The sequence below is a fragment of the Thermoascus crustaceus genome, assembly GCF_041956765.1.
Source record: "Thermoascus crustaceus strain CBS 181.67 unplaced genomic scaffold VTN00scaffold_2, whole genome shotgun sequence".
In the NCBI taxonomy this organism is placed as follows: domain Eukaryota; kingdom Fungi; phylum Ascomycota; class Eurotiomycetes; order Eurotiales; family Thermoascaceae; genus Thermoascus; species Thermoascus crustaceus.
Genome location: NW_027192528.1, coordinates 1713295 through 1731316, shown reverse-complemented (window position 1 = coordinate 1731316; position 18022 = coordinate 1713295). Strand labels below are relative to the sequence as shown.

The window sequence follows — 18022 nt, the reverse complement described above, 5'->3', positions numbered from 1 at the left end:
GGGTTGCAAACAGAAATAATTCATTGCAGTACAGAATGCCTCGCAAACACCATTGAGGATAGCGTCATTCCAGGCGGATCGATGGATGTCCTCACGGCTCGCCCGAGTGATGAAATCTGATTGGACCAAAAATTATCTTTGGTGTGAGCTTCCAAAGAGCAGATATCTGGGGTGCTAGCCAACTCACGTTATATCCTACGCGGCGCAATGGGAGAAAAGAATAGACATACTGTGGCCTAACGATAGGCCTACAGTCACTGTCAACTGGAAAGGCAAGAACAACCTCTGCCTCATCTCGACCGATGCAAGCTGGATCTCGCGGAAGACCAGAGAGGAATTTCTTCACGACGTGATAGAAGCTCTCATTCATGTCCTGATCTAGTGTCTTGGTGAGCTTGAGTGAGGAATTCGATTCATTGTAGTGACGTTTGTATGAAATCTCAAAAGAAGGCCCCTCCGGCGGCTCAACCAAAACTTTGATGCTTTTAAGCTTGGAAAGAAAGATGATGAGCGTATCAGGGATCTCAGTAAACTCTTTCATATGTGCATTGAATATTTCAGGTTGAGCAAGGAACAGAGTCGTTCGAGTGCAAACATTGTCAGGAAGGCTTTCAAGGTCTTGGTTTGTAGGGGTCACCATGCCCAGTCCACTATCTCCAAACTTGTGCTCGAAAAAGAAAGAGAACGGTCCCGACTGGATATGGACTTTGGAAGCCACTTTGAAGACTGATTTGAAACCAATGCCTTTCTCACCAATATGCATATTTTTTGGGATTTACCGATATTGCCATATTCGGAAAGTCCTAACCCCCCAGTCCATGAGATAAATAGCCAGTTAGTTAGGTAGATTTAAATAATCAGAGCTTCTATCCTCATACCTTCGGATTACTAGGTTCGCGCAGTCTGACATAAGATAAGATGGCCATGGGATTTTCCCATAATATCCCATCTTATTCCCATGGGATATTCCCATTTCAGTTATGTGATTAAGATTGTTACTAAAAATTGCTACTTCTCTTGAGAACGATACCCTATATAGATAAGGCTAAACCTCTCTAGGAAGGTAAAAATCATGCGATAATCCCAGAAAAATCCCACAGGATGGGAATGGGATAAAGATTTTCAGATTTTAGGGAATGGGAAAATCCCATCGCTGTCCCATCCCATTATCATCCCATAAAATGGGAATCCCATCCCACGGTCAGCCTAGATTCTACGGATATCAAATGAAGTAGGAGCAGTCCAGATAGATGTTATGAATCAACCGAACTCGGCGCTGTCCAACACAGCCATGCTTGACGAAGCGATGCCCCGCAAGGCAGATAAGATATTAAGGCCACGTGATTTGTCACGTGATACTACCAGGGGGTCTACCATATAGTCTACCACCAAGGGTGGTATATGCATTGGTAATTAGGGGAGGGGGGCTAGGTGATATGAGGACGCTCATCCACCATGTAGATAGCTTAGTTTTCCGTGCTCAATAACATATTGTTGCTTGGTTATATACTGGCAGGTCAACAGGTTAACCTACTATTGAGTACTTGTACTCGATAGGCGCTCTACTCCACCTTAGTCGCGTTGTCTATTAGATGAGAAACAGGTGCTTTCCTTCTTGGATCTTGCAGTACACTGTACAGTGCATCTGGATGGGGATGAAGTAGAGGAAGAGAGAGAGAGAGAGTACCTTCAGCGTCTAGCATCTGTTGGTACAGTACATTGACTTGATAAGAATTATCTGCAACGACCTCAGGTCGAAACACATCACTCGGTTCTAAACACAATGTTTAAAATGAAAAGCAAAGAAGAAACAAAGATCGAACCATTTCCTGCTGGGTTGTCTTGTCCATGTCCATTCCCATGTCTCCAACCTTAGTAGTAATGGTAGTAGTCAGAGTTATCCTTTACTCCGTAGAACTGCAGCTGTTCATGGAATATAGCTCCATTTAGATGAGATGCCAGTCTACGCAACGAACCGCACCTTCCTCGGCTTCACGACAAACGGCGTGCCGCGAGTCTTCACAGAACCGACGATGTTGCCCAGCCCCTGCACGATATTGCCCAGGCCGAGACCCTGAGTCACACCCCCGACGGTGTCACCGATCGACTGCACCGCGTTGCCACCGAGAGCGCCGAGACCGCCCAGATCGGCCGACGCTGAGACCTGCGCGTCGGCACGCTTGATGGTCGCGTTGGCCGCTCGTGAGGTCAGATCTGGAGATGTAGCTCGCTTGATCGTGGCGTTGGTTGCGCGCTCGACCAGATCTGCGATTTCCGGGGTGCGTGGCTTGATCGTCACGTTGCTGGCCCGCTGCTCCAGAGGCGGTGGTGCTGAGGGCTTGTCGCTCAGCTGGATGAAGCGGCGGAGCTTTTGCTGCGCGGTGGATTGCGCGGCGGTGCTGCAGTCATCTGTTCAGACTCTGGTGTTAGCAGATATATATATATATGTACCTATATATATATATATTTTTTTTCGAAACTGGAGGAAAATCCTCTGTTTTCTTATAAAGCCGGAAAAAAAAGCCTACCTTTCTGCGTCTGACACTGATCGACGGTAAAGTCAGCGCCAGAGTTCGCCTGGTTCGCGCAGGTGTTGAACTGGACGTCACATGAGCGCTGCAGGGCCGCAGGCAGATTCACGAATGTGTTGCCGTTGATTTCGAATGGTCTGTTGCTATCGCCGGAGTCGACCACCGCCGGTGCGGCGCCCCCAAGGTCGCCGCTGAAGGTCTGCAGGTTGGTCGCGCGGCGGGTGTATGGGACCGTACGGGCCGAGGCGACGGCCAGGAGAAAAGAAAGGACTGCTGTGGTCTTCATTGTGGATTGAACTGCTTTCCTTGATTTATGCTGGGGAAGTTGGGTTCTTGCAACGGGATATCGCTGGTGGGGTAGTGAAGGGTGTCGTTGAAAAAGACGAGGGATGCGCTTATTGAAAAAGAGTGGCCAGCCTCTTGTTCTTTAACGAAGAAATAGAACAAGAACTAATATATAAATTGTACAAAGAGAGAGAAAGGGATGAATGACACCTGGTCAATCGACAAAAGGGAAGATAGTACAAGTACTGTGTATGCAGAAAGCAAAGTTGATGACCGCAAGAAGAGAAGAGACCACCACATTTATGCCCTGCAGACAGGCAGATCGTCCCAAACGATCATCACACTTAGCCGCCGGCAGAGCTGCTATCATCCAGCGGCTACATTCTCCTGGAGACGGCCTGTGTTCCTGAAACGGCAGCAGTCTTGCAGCCTCCTGGCCATCACTCTCCAACCTCACCTTCCACACATTGCATCGAAGATAAAGGAGCAGAGAAAAAATGTCGATCAGGCAGGATCACCAGCTGTGCGGACCTATCAGGGATATCCCTGCCAGGAGCATGTAACTCGCGCACAAAGAAGCGAACGCAGCGTTCAAGAAGATCCTCGGGGACCTGCAACGGCGGACGTCTGGGGCCGCGACGCGACGGGGTTGGCGCCGTTTTGAGAGGAAGCGCCCGAGCGGAGCCAGCGGAGCCAAGCTTAACCTTCACCTAACTTGTTCAGTTGGCTGTTGATGGTACATGGTAGTATTGAAGCACGGATATTCCGTTCAGCTGCTGTTATTATAAGCATCATACTGAGTCGAGGCCTATCATCTTAAATCAAGATCACATCTCGCTCCCGTTGGCTCCTGTTTGTTGTTCTCCTTGAACACGAGACACGACGATCTCCTGGAGTCTTCGCATCCATTGGCACAGCGTCCGGAGCTAGGGCTGCATGATCGTCAGGGCCACTCCTAACCTCTAACATCAGTCTGTTCTTCTCCGTACGCACTGTCAATCAGTGCTGTTCCAAACGTTCATTGCTCAGGATATCGCTTTCTTAAACGCCGTATATACCGACTCCAGCTGCCAAGGTTGCTAGCATTAACTGCGCAGCAAACAAAACAATCTCCTGGATGATTCAGTTGTATCATTGTTTTGCTTGTTTTACGATCGATCGATGGCTGCGACACAACTTGACTCAAAACCTGAAAGGTAGGTAGGTATACTCCGTATCCCCTGGCTTGGCTTAGCGTGAATTATAAACAACGTCGGAATAAAAAGTCGCATCATCAGACGGCAGCTGGCATATCCCAACAGAATCAAGTATCGAACTCCGTACCCAGGAGATAGGCCTCCATATTATAAATACCTACCTACCTAACTTACCAGTGCCTACCTCCGCACAGACTGACGGGCTGCATGCCCAGTTGTATACTTGTCAACATGCAGGTAGAATAGGTGGACAGAGGACCGTCTATTATACCAATGTGAATATCGTATTCTGTTAAGCAGTCCTGCAATCAGCCGCCATTATCTGCGCGCTCGATCAATCGATGATCTTAGGTGCCTACTTACCTAAGGTAAATTAACTAACTAACTAGCAATTCTGAAGTTACTAAGTACTGCGTGACATGGATCGTTAGTAGTGAGCATCGTGACATCACCTGACCGATAAATACTTTACATAGTACAGTAGCTACCAGGTACTAGGTATGAGAAATAACATGCATTTGAGTCGAATGAATAAGATAGCGGTGATATTCTATGCTTGCTACACGTCAGGGACGGAAACCTACATACTATTCACGCTGTATGCATTGTTATCACCCGTCGCAGCTTTCTGGAGCCCACCGCAACGAGCTGGTGGTATCCCGTCCAACCACACAGGAAAAGAAAAAAAAAATTCACTGAGAACTTCTTGCTCTCTTTCCCTTTTCCTTCCTCTCGCACAACCCTGTTCTCTGAGACTCGAGACCCCTTGCTACAAGAACTTGGCTAAATAGAAGATGCCTCGCATGTCGCGAGCAGCAGCAGAACGTCAAGCTGCCCGTGCCAAGATCAAGACCCAAATGGAAGACCTGTGGTGATCCATTCAGGACAACAAGCAGGCGCATCTCCATGATCAGGATCTCGAGCGATTTCACACCAGATGGTTGCCGTTCGCCTTTGACAGTGTGAAAACCAAACTTTAAGCCGTCTTTCTCCGAACCTTGGCCACCGGAGCTGCTACACGCTCACCCTATCGACATGGATAAACTGGGCAAGAACGCTGAAAGCTATCCGACATTTCCAGCTTTGGCTCTCCTTCTTCTGAGGAATGGTATGCGGATAATTCGCTTGCAAATGTGGGAAATGCAGAGGAGGTATTTCAGTATCTTGATCAACTTTTTTGGCATGTTCCCAGAGTAGGTTACGGGAGGTTTGGTGAAGAGAACGACTGGTCTCCAGCGTGGTGAGTTACCTGTATCCTTGACAATTTGAAATTTTTTTTTTTCTCTAAAAATGTTTCTCGATGGTTGCAAATGCAACCTCATAGATATCACTGACAACACGCTTGATGCACATCCTGCACCAGGATCTGTGCGAGGTGTTCCATTTCTGCATCATTCCTGCTTTCTGTTCCATGGCCCATACTGTTGCATGGATAGGAACAGCCGCTTTGCTGGTATTTTGTTTAACGTTATGCAGGTATTCGACATACGAAGCATCGTATAGACACTGCGAATGGCAGGTTAATCTCGTCCATGTCTTGGGACATATTGAGGGACGTTCACTTAACTCGTTAGTTGATGGACTTTAATGTGAGAGTCGGATGTGGAACTTTACTGATCCATTCATAATCCATCCCATCATCTCGGCTGCCTCCTGCATTTTCACGTTGCGCGCGGTTGGCAAATGAAGATTAATACTAAAGATTGATCTAACAGACCTATGTAGCCAAAGGTATGAATGAGAAGTAGTAAAGAAGGAAATAGAGAATCATCCCGCAAAGGGATTTCCGCCATGATTTATAGGTACCCAGGCATCTAGTATAATCGCACCTCTTTGACGGCTTAGCAATCTTCCAAAAGCTTTTAAGTTGGCCGATCCTTTGACCTCCACATATAGCTTTAACCACCTTCTGAGACATCCAAACAGATTTAATAAAGAAGTTTGTATACTTCTTTGACAGATCTTAGATCCTAGATTCTAGCTTAGAGCAGCATAAGGAGACCCTGCAGCGGATCTATGCAGGAGAGGTCTTTCACTACTAGTCTGAGATCACCACACTACCTAAGTGATTCAATAGAAAGCCCATCAAAGTGGATAACGCATGTTAAGATGAGCGCAAGCAAAAGCAAGTGATAGATTCAAAATGAGTCACCAAGCTCTTGCTGTAAATGATCATACAAAAAACTGGCAATCCTCCCACTTCCTGATTGACAGGACAGATGCCCCTCTCACGTTGGTTCCTATTCGAGCAAATGCTAATTGGCGGGCGGCAGGGCACCAAGGAGCAATAAAGTGCCTAACCTGGGTATGTAGCTTACCTCTTCCTATGCTGGTGAGCACTACTATTGCAAATTTCATTGTCCCAAGGGTGATGGGATACAGCTGGAGCATGTCAACATGCATGAGTGATAACAAGCGACCTATATCGTGTCAACCTCCAAGACTATCTGGATCACAAAGATGCCAAGGGACATAGTGTCCTATGTGGAGTGTCAATACTCTTAAAATCCTAGGTGTCCATGGCCTTCTGCTTCAAGAAATACCACATGGACTTCTCTACTGAAACTATTCCACCGGCCCGAATATTTGCACATCCTCTATTCTGCAGTATCTGGGCCAACCGGCATAACAATACACACATAAGATACTACAGTTTCCACTTCTACCCAATTGTACAAATCAATCCAACCCGAGACGCAGACGAGCTAACAGAGTCTACCCAACTCCTCGGTGCCATCTAGGAGTCACCTTCCACAAGGGCAGTCTCCTCGCAAACAGTCGCGGGGATACCCCCAGCGCCAGTCGGAAAGCCAAAGACCTCCCAGACTCTCAGTTGCCTGCTCACGCCCCGCCAGTTCTCGATAAGCATCATGGTAACCCTCTCGCCCTGGATTTCTCTTTCAATATCTACAAAGGAATCGCTGTTGACATACTCGTTGCCGCTTGTAAGCAGCGGACCAAAGACGCGACCCAGACGGTCTAGGTCCAAAAATCCAGATAGACTACCCGATCCACTGTTCATTTTTTGCGCCTGCCTCTGAAGTTCGATATTGCGCTCTGTCTCGTGCAGCAAAAGAGCGGAAAGCCCGAACACGGCGCAGATAAGCTCGAGCTGCATTTCGCTCGTCAGTGCTAAAATCGCAAGAGCAATGACCTTGATTCTTGTGGACGCGGCGGAAGAGAACCCTGCCAAGCGACACTCTGAAGTGTCTATCTCAGAATCGTAGAATCGGTGCTCGTAGATATCAACCAACGCCCTGAATAACTCCACTGAGCCCAATATACCACCTGGTAGCCCAGATAAGAACTGCTTGAAGACACACGCCACGCTGTGGACATGGAAACGTCCATTGAAAAGATAGTCACGATCTGAGCCGTCTGATGGCAGGTTACTTGCTCTCATCGTCATGTCGATCTTATCCTTTGTTCTTTCCGCAGATAAGACCTGGCTCGCATAGTGGTCATACATTCGAACGGCCGCTTTCATGTCTCCGGAATCAAAGAACACGTTGCGGGCTTTCGGAGCTGTGTAACCCCGTTAGCTCTTACATGAATTCAATTCTCAAAATGACAAGAGATGAAGTGGTTTTCGAAGAAAAAGGAGAAGAGGGAAACGATTTACCATAACATGAGAGATATGATGCCGTTGCCACAATACAAACCGGCAGTTTGAGCGTCGTCGGAGCAAAGTCCGCAGGTAGAGTGAGAAAACTATGTCCTCCAAGCCGAGCAAGAGTTTCCAGACTTTTACCCTTGAGCGAGTCCATCTGGTGGTAGCGAGTGGACAGGTTCGCAAGCGTCTTTATACGTCGTAGCGTCCTCCCACCAGCATTCTTCTGCGGTTTGATGCTCAGGCTGGACCGCATGGTGCGAATCTTGCGTAATAACGTGTTTTTGCGCCTTGGTGACTTTGCCTCGGTAATAGTCAAGGTCTCAGCTGGATACTGATTAACCCAGGCCAACAAGATATCTCAACGTTACGATTCCACTTACTCCTTATCGGTCGACTATCGGCGCTAAGTGTTAGAGGCTGCAAGTGCAACTTTGCAGCTAGATTGTTGAACTCGAGGGTAGCTCTCCGCTGATCAAACTGTCTCGACTGCATGCTTGCGTCTGTGAATAACCTCTGGCATAAGCTCTCCCGTGACCCATTTGTTCTCTTTATGGGTCGATGGTAAATGACCGGCTTCTTCGGCCTCTCACAGATGGGTTCCTTATAACAGATTACCTGAGAGCCCGAGTCGCTGTACCCCGAGCTTGACTCTCTTGTAGATCGACTAGAAGATTGCGGTTGGTCGACAAATGGGTTCGATTCCGTCCGGGAATGAGAAGCTTCCCGCACATCCTCGAACGGGTTCTTATAGATATAGTTCCTGTCGACCGTCGCTATCGGACTAGTTGCATGCTTTGACGGACGACGACAGACAGTTAGAGTGGTCTTGTCGGATTCCAGTGAGAGAACAGTCTGGTCGCTGACTTTGCGTGGATCGGGGGGTTGGTCTGGGTTCGTCCCGGATGGAGGGTGCTGCGACACATCTTTCTCCGCCGACTGAGGCTCGCCTGACTCGTGATGACTTTCTGTGAAATTGCATGACTCCTCTCCGTTCCCATCGTCTCCGCCAGGAATAGCAGATGGCTGAAGAGCTCTCAAAGGATCAGAAATTAGCTGCCTGGGCTGCGACTTGCGGTGGTTCAGTAGCTTTTTGAATCCCTCCAGCCCTCGAGATCCCTTGCGTGCAATTCCTGATCGCTTGGATTCGCCCGAAGGCGCAGTGGAAGTGGTGATCACGTCATCGCTCACTGCTTCGATTACTTTGGAACCCTTGGAGGGGGCAGTTGCGTATTTGTCCAGTTCACATCTTCGGAGGACCGCATTTTCATCATTCCCCGGAGCAGAGTCGTTAGCAATATCATTCAAAGCCTGCTCCCTGTTGGTAACCTTCGGATATAAATAACCACTTCCGCGACTGAGCAGTCGATTCGCAAGCTCCAGATCCAGAGGCTGCGGCACGGCGGGGGCGGCATCTGTCGTCGAAGTCTGCGAGTTGAGAGGGACGATATCGGACTGGGTATGAGAGATCCTCGACCACGACCGTTTGAGTCTCAGGCTTTTGTCGCTGCCATAGAAGGATGAGAAGAACGGAAGACTGTCAAGGAAACCCATCGTCGCTTGCGGCTGCGGCCCCTTGGATAGGACATCATTGTTGGGACACAGGAGTGTCCGGATGGTCCAGCGGAATCGGGATCTTGTTGGAGTTCCATATCGTACTGACTTTGGCAACTGCATCGAGGACAGGAAGGAGCAACCGCCCACCGACTCCGCCAGTCAATGCAGCAGTGCTGCTAGTCAGACGAGAAAAAATGCCATGGAGTACGATTCAATTCAGATACCGTTCGGTTCCTGCATCTATACTGCAGATCGAGTTCTTGAACAAAGGATAGTCGCAAAGTTATTGTCAGCCCTCTGCGAGCGACTGCTGTTCCAGGTGAAAAGCCATAACCATCACAATGCGGAAACGCCTGTATACCACGGTTCAAATCTTACTTGTTGCATAAAACCAGTAAAAAGTCAAATGAAGGCCATAAGAACAGCAAGGAGAGGAAACGTTGTACAGATAGGAAGTCCATTGTCCGATCTATTGCCATCAATCAAAACCCAATGCTAAACCGCCGACTACAGCAGAATCCCCTATCCGAAGGAGTGCCAGCCGGAAGTGATTTTTAGATACCATACCGTTACCTTTTTACGTTGCAAACAGAAAAAACAAAAGCATGGAGGATTTAACGGATCATGCATCGTCCGCCAAGACGCCATGCATGGGTCTTCCAACTCCAAGTCCCGTCGAACGCCAGTTCCCATGCATGTAACCCTTCAGTCATCACAATTCATCGTGTTCACCCTCTAGAAGGATATATTCTAAAATGTCACTCAGTGTGAGGACGCCTTTCAATCGAAAGTGATCGTCTACAATAATCAGACGGTGTACCCGCGATTTGCGGATAGTATCGAATATGGTATCAAGACCATCCTCGACTGAACAGGTGTAGATACCAGGAAAGTCCTGGGAATAGGTCAGGAGATCTGCGCATCAACAGAAGACTGCGTACTTACTGGAGAGCGCTTCTTCAAAGCTTCCCCAACGCTCAGATTCAAATCGTCGTACACTCCACCCTTGATCAACGTGATCACATCCACAGCTTCGAAAACGTTATACACGACGCCTGGACGGAGTCAGCTGAACGGATCTGAGCTCACTGGGTCATGCTTCTCACCTTCTGAGTTGACAATCGGTACGCTGGATATACTACGCTCTACCAGGCTGTGGATGACATCAATGACAGGCGTGTCCATCGACGCCGTTACGATATCATGATAGGTACCAAGTTGAATTTCTCTCAACGGTTTCCGCAACTTTTGGGTCTCGCCAACGTTGACGGCTACAAACTTGAGGATACGGTATTGTGTAACGACGCTGACAACCAGCGATCTGTCCGTCTGGCTGTCATTAGAGACGAGAGGTATTCTTCGAGCCCTGGATAAGAGCATACGCCGGCAGGCCTCGTAGAGCGGTCGCTCAGGATCAATTGATATCGTTTCCGGCGGTGCCACATCTAGTGCCCTTTCAACCTCTGTTCATCGAGTCAGTTCCTATCAAAGAGACACGGACGCAGCAACAGAGCAATTGCACTGTGATGTCGCACCTCTGAGGCTGTTCAGCCGGAACTGGTCGATCTGGTCCAGGGCGGCTGGGTTCTGGAAATAGTATTGGATGACGTTGATGTAGTCAGAGGTAGTAAGGAGGCCTGCGAAAGTGGAGGTGTTGGAGTCCCACAAGGGCGCGGAGACAATGCCTGTGGAGATTAATTGCCGTCGGTCAGCAAAGAGTCCCAACAACGGTTGACATCTAGTTCCCCGGTGTCACACATGCCATTCTGGATGAGGATATTCAAGCTCTCCTTAACAGACAGCGAGGTATCAAAGACAATGAGCCGGAAACTAAGCGGGAGGACGTCGTAACTAGTGCGAACCTTGAGGAAGTTCCGAATCGCACGCTGCAGGAGGAAACGAAGTCAGCCACAATCATGTCATGCCAGTCGACGGCACATGGCCATCAAGAGTCGGGCGGTTGGTTGAATGATAGTCGCATAGTTGCTCCATCCCCACCACAGCCGTACCCGGCGCACCCGGGGGGTTGGGATCCCAACCCTCCCACGCGAAGGGCAAGCTGCGGGAGGAGCAGAAGCCGGGATACGAGGGAATGACGAGAAAGGAAAAGGTAAGGGAGAAAAAGGATGAGAGCTTACCAGTCCCAGACGCTCGTCACGGTCGACGGCTCTCTCGGGCTGGGCAGGGGTCATCGGGATGGATTGACCTCGCGGGCGGAGGTAGGAGGACGGCTGCACGAAACCCCCCTCGTGACCCCCTCTCGTCACGACACCGCGGCCATTGCGGTTTCGGGCACGATCGTTCACGTTCTTGCTGTGATTGCCCACGCTGGGATCGTGGGCGCCGGCGGACATGGAGCTCAACGCAGAGACGGCGCTCCGGTCTCTGTCCGTGGGGGCCTGCGGTCGGTTCGAGGCATCTTCCGCCATCGTCATGTTGCGAGGATGGAACGAGCCAGCTCTGTCGACGAGAGCCGCATGAAGAGGGGCTTGGCCTCGGGGGAGCTCCTCAGCCTTCTCGGCTCACACAGTGTCTGCAGCCTGGTTCCGACCCTGATAGCTGCAAGGAGACACTGTACAGCCCGCTTCGCTCGACAAGACGGGGATGGTGATTGGAAGCTAACAGAGTGGCAGGTTGACAGCTCAGATCTGAGATCTCCCGGGCATGCGAGAAGCGCAAAGAACGCGAGCTTCACGTGCGGACCAGCGACGGATCTGGGACCAGGATATGTAACAGCGATCGCATTGAGATCCCATCAGGCCAGGAAATCTCTGCCGTCGACGGGTGCAGCTCAACGGTCTGGCGAACGGCGGAGCAGACCCAAGGTCGCCGTCGAGCCGCTCCACGGCTGACCCCGCGCCGCCCGCTGCCCCGCACGTGACATAAAGACCGAAGACACCGTCGCGCTCCTTGGGCTAGGATATGGTCTTGCAGTTTCGTGCTCTAGCTGGGACATGATCAGTGGGCGGTATATGCGACTCACTACAATGCAGGGGACCTTTGTGGTTTCAGCAGTCTAGGTACCAGGCGTCATGCGTCATGCCGCAGCCACTTCCACCGTCCCTGACTAGCCCCAGAGGTAGGCATTCTATGTCGGGCGTACTACTCGAACCTGATTTCCAACGAAAGAAAGGTGCGGCTATATTATTACAGAGGTATCTAATCGCTATTACTAAAATATGATGTGTCTAGGTACAGATATATGCACGCTGCCAAAGAACAATGCTTTCTCCCCAGAGCACCTCGCAACAGGTCTATGCAACACGAACTTTTATATATCACTCGGACGATGACACGCAGCTGAAAGGTTTTCTCCGACAAAAAGAGGTATCTAGATAGGGACTTGGCCAAAAGAGCATGGAAAGGGAAATAGTATTCACACCATCACTACGCAGAAGCAGCTTCAGTCTCGGCCAGGCTCTTTCCAGATCCGCCCTTGAGGTAGTTCTCGTGTTCTCCGATCCTCTTGCCACCTTTGATCCAGCGTTCACGGTATTCCTGTCTGCGCAGCTCCGCGAGCTTGTTCAAAGCCGGCCAGTACACGGAGTGGTCGTATTCGAACTCGACATCACCACCTACGGCTTTCAGAAGCTGCGCCGGTGGTACATGTTTGCGGAGATCTTCGTTGAATTTCAATTTCTCCTTGGTCAGAGGGTCAATGAATGGTGAGATGAGCTTGAAGAAGCTCCAAATCATGAATGGAACTGCACACGCATAGTTAGCAGACGCAACGTCAAGACAGCGGATGAGTGCACTTACCATTCACTACGAGGGCTCGTCCAAGTCTTTCGGGGTAGTGGTTCTGGAGGATATGCAGGGTTTGCTTGGCCTGGCCGATGGTTGCATTTTGCCCCGACTTAGTTTCGTTGAAATTGACGACTAGGGCGAGGTTCTCCTGATCCGGTCCCATGAGATCAATGATCCGTTCCAGCATGAACACCAGATGGTGGATCTGACGGTCGCTCTTTTCGGTGTTCTGCTTGGAAGGCAGGAGATAGAGACAAGGCCGCGCGTTGATATCGTAGCCAATGATGACCTGCTTTCCCGTTTCGTTTTCAGGGGAGATGTAGTCTGGCGTCAACTTCTCCAATCCATATTCACGACGCCAGGTAAGAGTTCCCTGAATGCGTGCCACCGCTTCATTGACATGCCACTTGGTTGCCCGGAGGTATCTCAGGAGACATTCTCTGGTCAGGAACATACGTTCATCGTCGGTGATTGGGGCCGTTGGTGCGTTCTTCGCAGAAGTCGTCGGGACGGTCGTCCAGGAGGATACGGTCTTCAAGACCAAGTTATACTTGGCATCCTGGTCGGGCGTGAGCTGAGGGGGAGGAGGTGGACGGGCATTGTCGAGGGGGCGTGCAAATGGCTTCTGGATCAGGCCATCTGCCGCAGACAATGGAAGACCCAGGTCGACTTTCTCCTTTGTCGTAGAGTGCTCTGTAGCCTTAGCTTCGACAGCAGGGGCTGGAGCTGTAGGCTCAGACTTAGATGCGTCCTCTGTGACTTCGGTTGCGACAGGGGCAGTGGGAGGGTTTTCTTCCGGGGCAGCCATGGTTTCAGGATTCAGGAGAGGAGTTGTTTGATGGATGCTCCTTGCAGGGGAGAGGGGAGAGATCTACAGAAGACCCTAAGAAGCAGCTGTCGCAATCAGGGACCAACCGATCGATCGGGTTCGGGAACTACGTCGCCCGGGGACGGTTTGACGATCCACCAGTCGGCGCTGTCCCCACGGGCTCACCACTAAAAACGCTTCGACTCCACGCGGGCCTCGGGCCCCGACGCGCCGCAACGCGTCGTTCCTCTTCTCGCTCAACACTACCGCTGATGCTCCTACGCGAGCAACGAAATCCCCTGGCCCAGCACCTCCAACATGGACGACACGGTCGACGACCTGAATGGGGTCTTTGCGCCCGTCGCCCCTGACGGGTTGCCGCAAGATGTGCTCGCGGAGCTGCAGTCCATTCTCCGCGTGCACTCGATCTCGCCGCAGGAGCTCTTCTACAAATGGGAGTCCTACAGTTTGAAGATGGGCGCGGAGGAGACGAAATTGAACCTCGACACCGTCCGGGCATTCAAGCGGGATGTGCAGGATAACCTGGAACGAGAAAGTAGAGGGAAGGGCCATTTGCGGAACGCGGAGAAGAGGAGCGGGGTCACAGCTACGCAGCGGGTTGCTGCTAATACAGACGTATTTGGGATGCATGTGCTCCTGGATTGCTTTCACGTTTGCATCTATAAGGCTGACTGTTCTCAAGGCTCGATGGATTGGCTCCAAACACCCCTCACCATCGCCCAGTAAACGGTGCCGGCAGTTCGGCGAAGCGCAAGTCAGAGTTCGAGACCCCTTCGATATCCAAGATCGGACGACCTGAAAAGAACGGATCACCGGGAGACTTTAAGACAGCACACAAGCCTACGAATGGGACCACAGACCCGACACAGTATGATGCAAGTCTTAATTTGTTCAGAATACTGGCGCTAATTCCTCGTCCAGGGCTGTGCCTTTCTCCGAACGTCAAAACCCCGGTCAGGTCGTCGAAACCCTCAATGCTCACTTGTCGATGTCCGGTGCCCCTATTGCCCCGTTCCCAGAGGCACGCATTCGACCTACGGCCAATACGGACTTGAAAAAGTTCGGATACAAACCGATGGCCATGCGCTTGTCAGAGGCGTCGGAGGTTCTAGATGACCGGATAGATGAATTTATATCCGTCTTTCAGAAACAATACAGCGCAGAACAATATACCTTTGGGAATGCGGCGTCCCAGAGTACAAGTGAGATTGTTGCTGTCGGACGAATTGCGTCTGACAGTCTTGAGGGAAAGCTGAATACGGCTTCTCTGGTTCTCGAGACGTCCAGACGAACAGGCGCAGGGTTGAGAGTGCCGTTGAGAGTCGACGCGTTGCCATCGGTCCAGTTCTTCCCTGGCCAGATTGTCGCTCTCAGAGGGATCAATGCATCTGGGGAGTACTTTTCAGTCAAGGAAGTTCTTCCAGTTCCTCTCCTTCCTCCAGCTGCGTCATCGCCAGCGATAATTGATTCGATAAACGAACGTCTAGGTGGAACCGACACGGAACATCCGTTGAACGTGTTTATCGCATCCGGACCATACACTGCGGACGACAACCTCGATTTCGAGCCTCTGAAGGAACTCTGCCAGAAGGCTGCAGATGAGCATGCAGATGGTCTGATATTAATGGGTCCTTTCCTGGACATAGAACATCCACTTCTCGCATCCGGTGATTTTGACCTGCCAGAAGTGAAAGGATTTGATCCCGACACTGCAACACTCGCAACCGTATTCCGTCACTGCATAACGGCCCCCTTGCAGCGGCTCGTCACAGCCGTTCCGAGCATCACCATCATCCTCGTCCCTTCTGTACGAGACGCGGTGAGCAAGCACGTCTCCTGGCCGCAAGATCTTCTTCCAAAGAAGGAGCTGGGCCTGCCGAGGCAGGTGCGCGTCGTTTCGAATCCAGTGACCCTGTCACTCAACGAAACCGTCGTCGGGATGTGCTCCCACGATGTGCTGTACGAACTGAGAAGGGAAGAGGTTCTAAGCGGCAAGCCCACGGAGGGCAACCTGTTGACCAGACTACCTAAATATCTCATCGAGCAGCGGCACTTCTCTCCCATATTCCCGCCCACTGCGCGAGAGAACCTGCCCAAGTCCGGTGCGGAGGGGGGCCTGGCTACGGGAGCCATGCTGGACATGAGCTATTTCAAGCTGGGAGAGTGGTGGAACGTGCGGCCGGACGTGTTGATCACACCCAGTATGCTGCCACCGTTCATAAAGGTAAGCTAGCCTCATAAACACACGTTAACTGAAGGGAGACTAACTGAACGTGTTTTCTGTAGGTTGTTGAGGGCGTCCTCGTCATCAATCCCGGCACGTTGTCGAAGCGTCGAGCGGCCGGAACTTACGCACACATGGCTATCCACCCCCGAACGATGACCGATGAGGAGCGCCAGGAGAAGCAGCTGAGCCACAGGGTCTTCGAACGAGCCAGAGTGGATATAACAAGGATCTGATTGCATATTATGTATTGTGTACGCGATTGTCCGGGATGGCAGGCGTTGGATGGCTATTATAGTAGCAAGAGCTCCCCGAAGCTAGGTATATTCCTCATGAATGAAGCATTAATGATATGTAAAACGACCCGAACTCCTTGATAAGCATGATGATCAAACCGTAGTCCCGTTCTCCCTCCTGAACTCGATCCTATCTTTGGCCTGCAAAATACAACCAAACCTCCCCTCTAACCCTGCAATCTCAAAAGAGAAACTCCCAGCCAGCCACCTCTACCTCAAACAAACCGTCCTCCTCCCGCCCATCAACGCCCCCGCCGACTTAGGCCCCCACCCCCTCTGCCCTATCATCGCCGGCCCCCCACCGACCCCTGTCCCCCCCACACCACCCCCAACACCAGTAGCACCTCCCGGAATCCCACCCTGCCTGACCCCCCTCACCAACTCCTCCAGGCCAAGATCCCTCCACACCGCCTCCCGCCTACTCTCCATCGCCCTTGTGATCCCAAACGCCGCATGCTGATCGGGGATCACATCGTCCTCGTCCTCCGGGTTCAGGGGCTGATACTGCGGCAGGACGTAGATGTCCTCGATGGGCAGGAAGGACGGGACCGTGGCGGGCGATGAGGAGCCGTAGGTCACGGTCGCGGAGGTGTGGTGCGGGTGGTGGGTGTGGTGCTGGGCGGCGATGGCGGCGGCGGAGGAGGAGGCGAGGTTGGAGTAGAGGGAAGTGTGCGGGCGGGTGAAGTCCTCGAAGAAGTCGGCGAGGCGGGGCTGGTGCATGTGGATGTAGGTTGGGGAGGAGTCTTTGGACTGTTTTTGTAGATGTTAGTCGAGTGGATGGTCGTGGGTAGAGGATGAGGGAGATGTATGTAACGTACCATTGTGATTGTTCTTTTATCGCTTGCTTGCTTGCTTGCTTATCTCTATTTGTCTCTTCCTTGCAGCAGATAGACAGATCCAAGATTCAATATCCTACGCAGTAGTTCTCTCCTGCAATGGAACTATCTCTCAAGTCTCAAGTCTCAAGCTGAACAACCGTCGCGTCTCGATTCGAAGCCTTCCGGGAAGGAGGTCGTCAAAACAAGGCAGAGATGCAACGAACACGACCTGATCTATAACGTTAGCTTGTGTCCAGAATATGTGTACATATACTGCCTATACAAGGAAAGTACTTACCTTTTGATCAAAGGCCACTCGAGCAAGCATCAATCAATCGCGTCGACTCTAAAGATAATGACGGACTGTTTCTCTCTCCAGCTCCGAAGAAAGGCATGGCAGTATATTCTACCCTGCTGGTCCGCATATCCCACCGCCTTCCAAATAGGGACACACTATTAATAACCCGGTCCGGACCCCAGCTTTCTTGGCGCGGCCGCACGCAGTCTGATATTATTGAGACTGCCATATTATTGTGCGAGCTAAATGCTTCTGTGCACTGAGTATGCCGCTATGGAGTACCTCTTTTTGAAAAAGAAAGTCAACGTGTACTTTACATGAAAAATATGACAGTTTATTCGATTTGGAGTGGAGAAAGGAGCGTTTTGGAAATAGCACAAATTCCGCCCCCCTCTAAGCAGCGCACTCTGCCTCCGTTGAAATTCCAGAGTCTATAAATCAACCAACTTCTAATGGTGGAAGTGCGGATGGGATACATGGATGGATATTCATTAGAATAAACACATTGGGAATCGTTGGGAATCACTTTTTTATTTCTGTCATTCTCCCTTTCCTTTTCTTTTTTTTCTCTGCCGGGAGCCAAATTCATTCATTCATTGATTCATTCATCCACACCCACCATCTCATCAAC

General features: G+C 50.9%; 7 protein-coding genes across 7 annotated transcripts; 2 read left to right on the top strand and 5 right to left on the bottom strand.

Moving 5' to 3' along the window:
* Positions 1–1963: 1963 nt before the first annotated feature.
* On the bottom strand, positions 1964–2817 carry VTN00DRAFT_4149 (uncharacterized protein; the record flags this gene model as incomplete). The annotated part of the gene is made up of 2 exons (XM_069430545.1): positions 1964–2409; positions 2529–2817. 2 exons carry the CDS (start codon positions 2815–2817, stop codon positions 1964–1966), a joined length of 735 nt encoding a protein of 244 aa, XP_069289670.1.
* A 3932-nt stretch (positions 2818–6749) lies between these two features.
* VTN00DRAFT_4148 (uncharacterized protein) lies at positions 6750–9299 on the bottom strand (the record flags this gene model as incomplete). The annotated part of the gene is made up of 3 exons (XM_069430544.1): positions 6750–7537; positions 7635–7949; positions 8006–9299. 3 exons carry the CDS (start codon positions 9297–9299, stop codon positions 6750–6752), a joined length of 2397 nt encoding a protein of 798 aa, XP_069289669.1.
* A 592-nt stretch (positions 9300–9891) lies between these two features.
* VTN00DRAFT_4147 (uncharacterized protein) lies at positions 9892–11614 on the bottom strand (the record flags this gene model as incomplete). Its single annotated transcript, XM_069430543.1, has 6 exons — positions 9892–10074; positions 10125–10234; positions 10286–10642; positions 10715–10864; positions 10942–11065; positions 11318–11614. 6 exons carry the CDS (start codon positions 11612–11614, stop codon positions 9892–9894), a joined length of 1221 nt encoding a protein of 406 aa, XP_069289668.1.
* A 42-nt stretch (positions 11615–11656) lies between these two features.
* On the top strand, positions 11657–12031 carry VTN00DRAFT_4146 (uncharacterized protein; the record flags this gene model as incomplete). The annotated part of the gene is made up of 1 exon (XM_069430542.1): positions 11657–12031. One exon carries the CDS (start codon positions 11657–11659, stop codon positions 12029–12031), a length of 375 nt encoding a protein of 124 aa, XP_069289667.1.
* Positions 12032–12566: 535 nt separating this feature from the next.
* VTN00DRAFT_4145 (uncharacterized protein) lies at positions 12567–13734 on the bottom strand (the record flags this gene model as incomplete). Its single annotated transcript, XM_069430541.1, has 2 exons — positions 12567–12883; positions 12939–13734. The coding sequence occupies 2 exons, from the start codon at positions 13732–13734 to the stop codon at positions 12567–12569; spliced, it is 1113 nt and encodes a 370-aa protein (XP_069289666.1).
* A 318-nt stretch (positions 13735–14052) lies between these two features.
* On the top strand, positions 14053–16215 carry VTN00DRAFT_4144 (uncharacterized protein; the record flags this gene model as incomplete). The annotated part of the gene is made up of 4 exons (XM_069430540.1): positions 14053–14381; positions 14438–14623; positions 14677–15979; positions 16042–16215. 4 exons carry the CDS (start codon positions 14053–14055, stop codon positions 16213–16215), a joined length of 1992 nt encoding a protein of 663 aa, XP_069289665.1.
* A 270-nt stretch (positions 16216–16485) lies between these two features.
* Positions 16486–17096, bottom strand: VTN00DRAFT_4143 (uncharacterized protein; the record flags this gene model as incomplete). Its single annotated transcript, XM_069430539.1, has 2 exons — positions 16486–17025; positions 17094–17096. 2 exons carry the CDS (start codon positions 17094–17096, stop codon positions 16486–16488), a joined length of 543 nt encoding a protein of 180 aa, XP_069289664.1.
* Between the last annotated feature and the right edge of the window lie 926 nt (positions 17097–18022).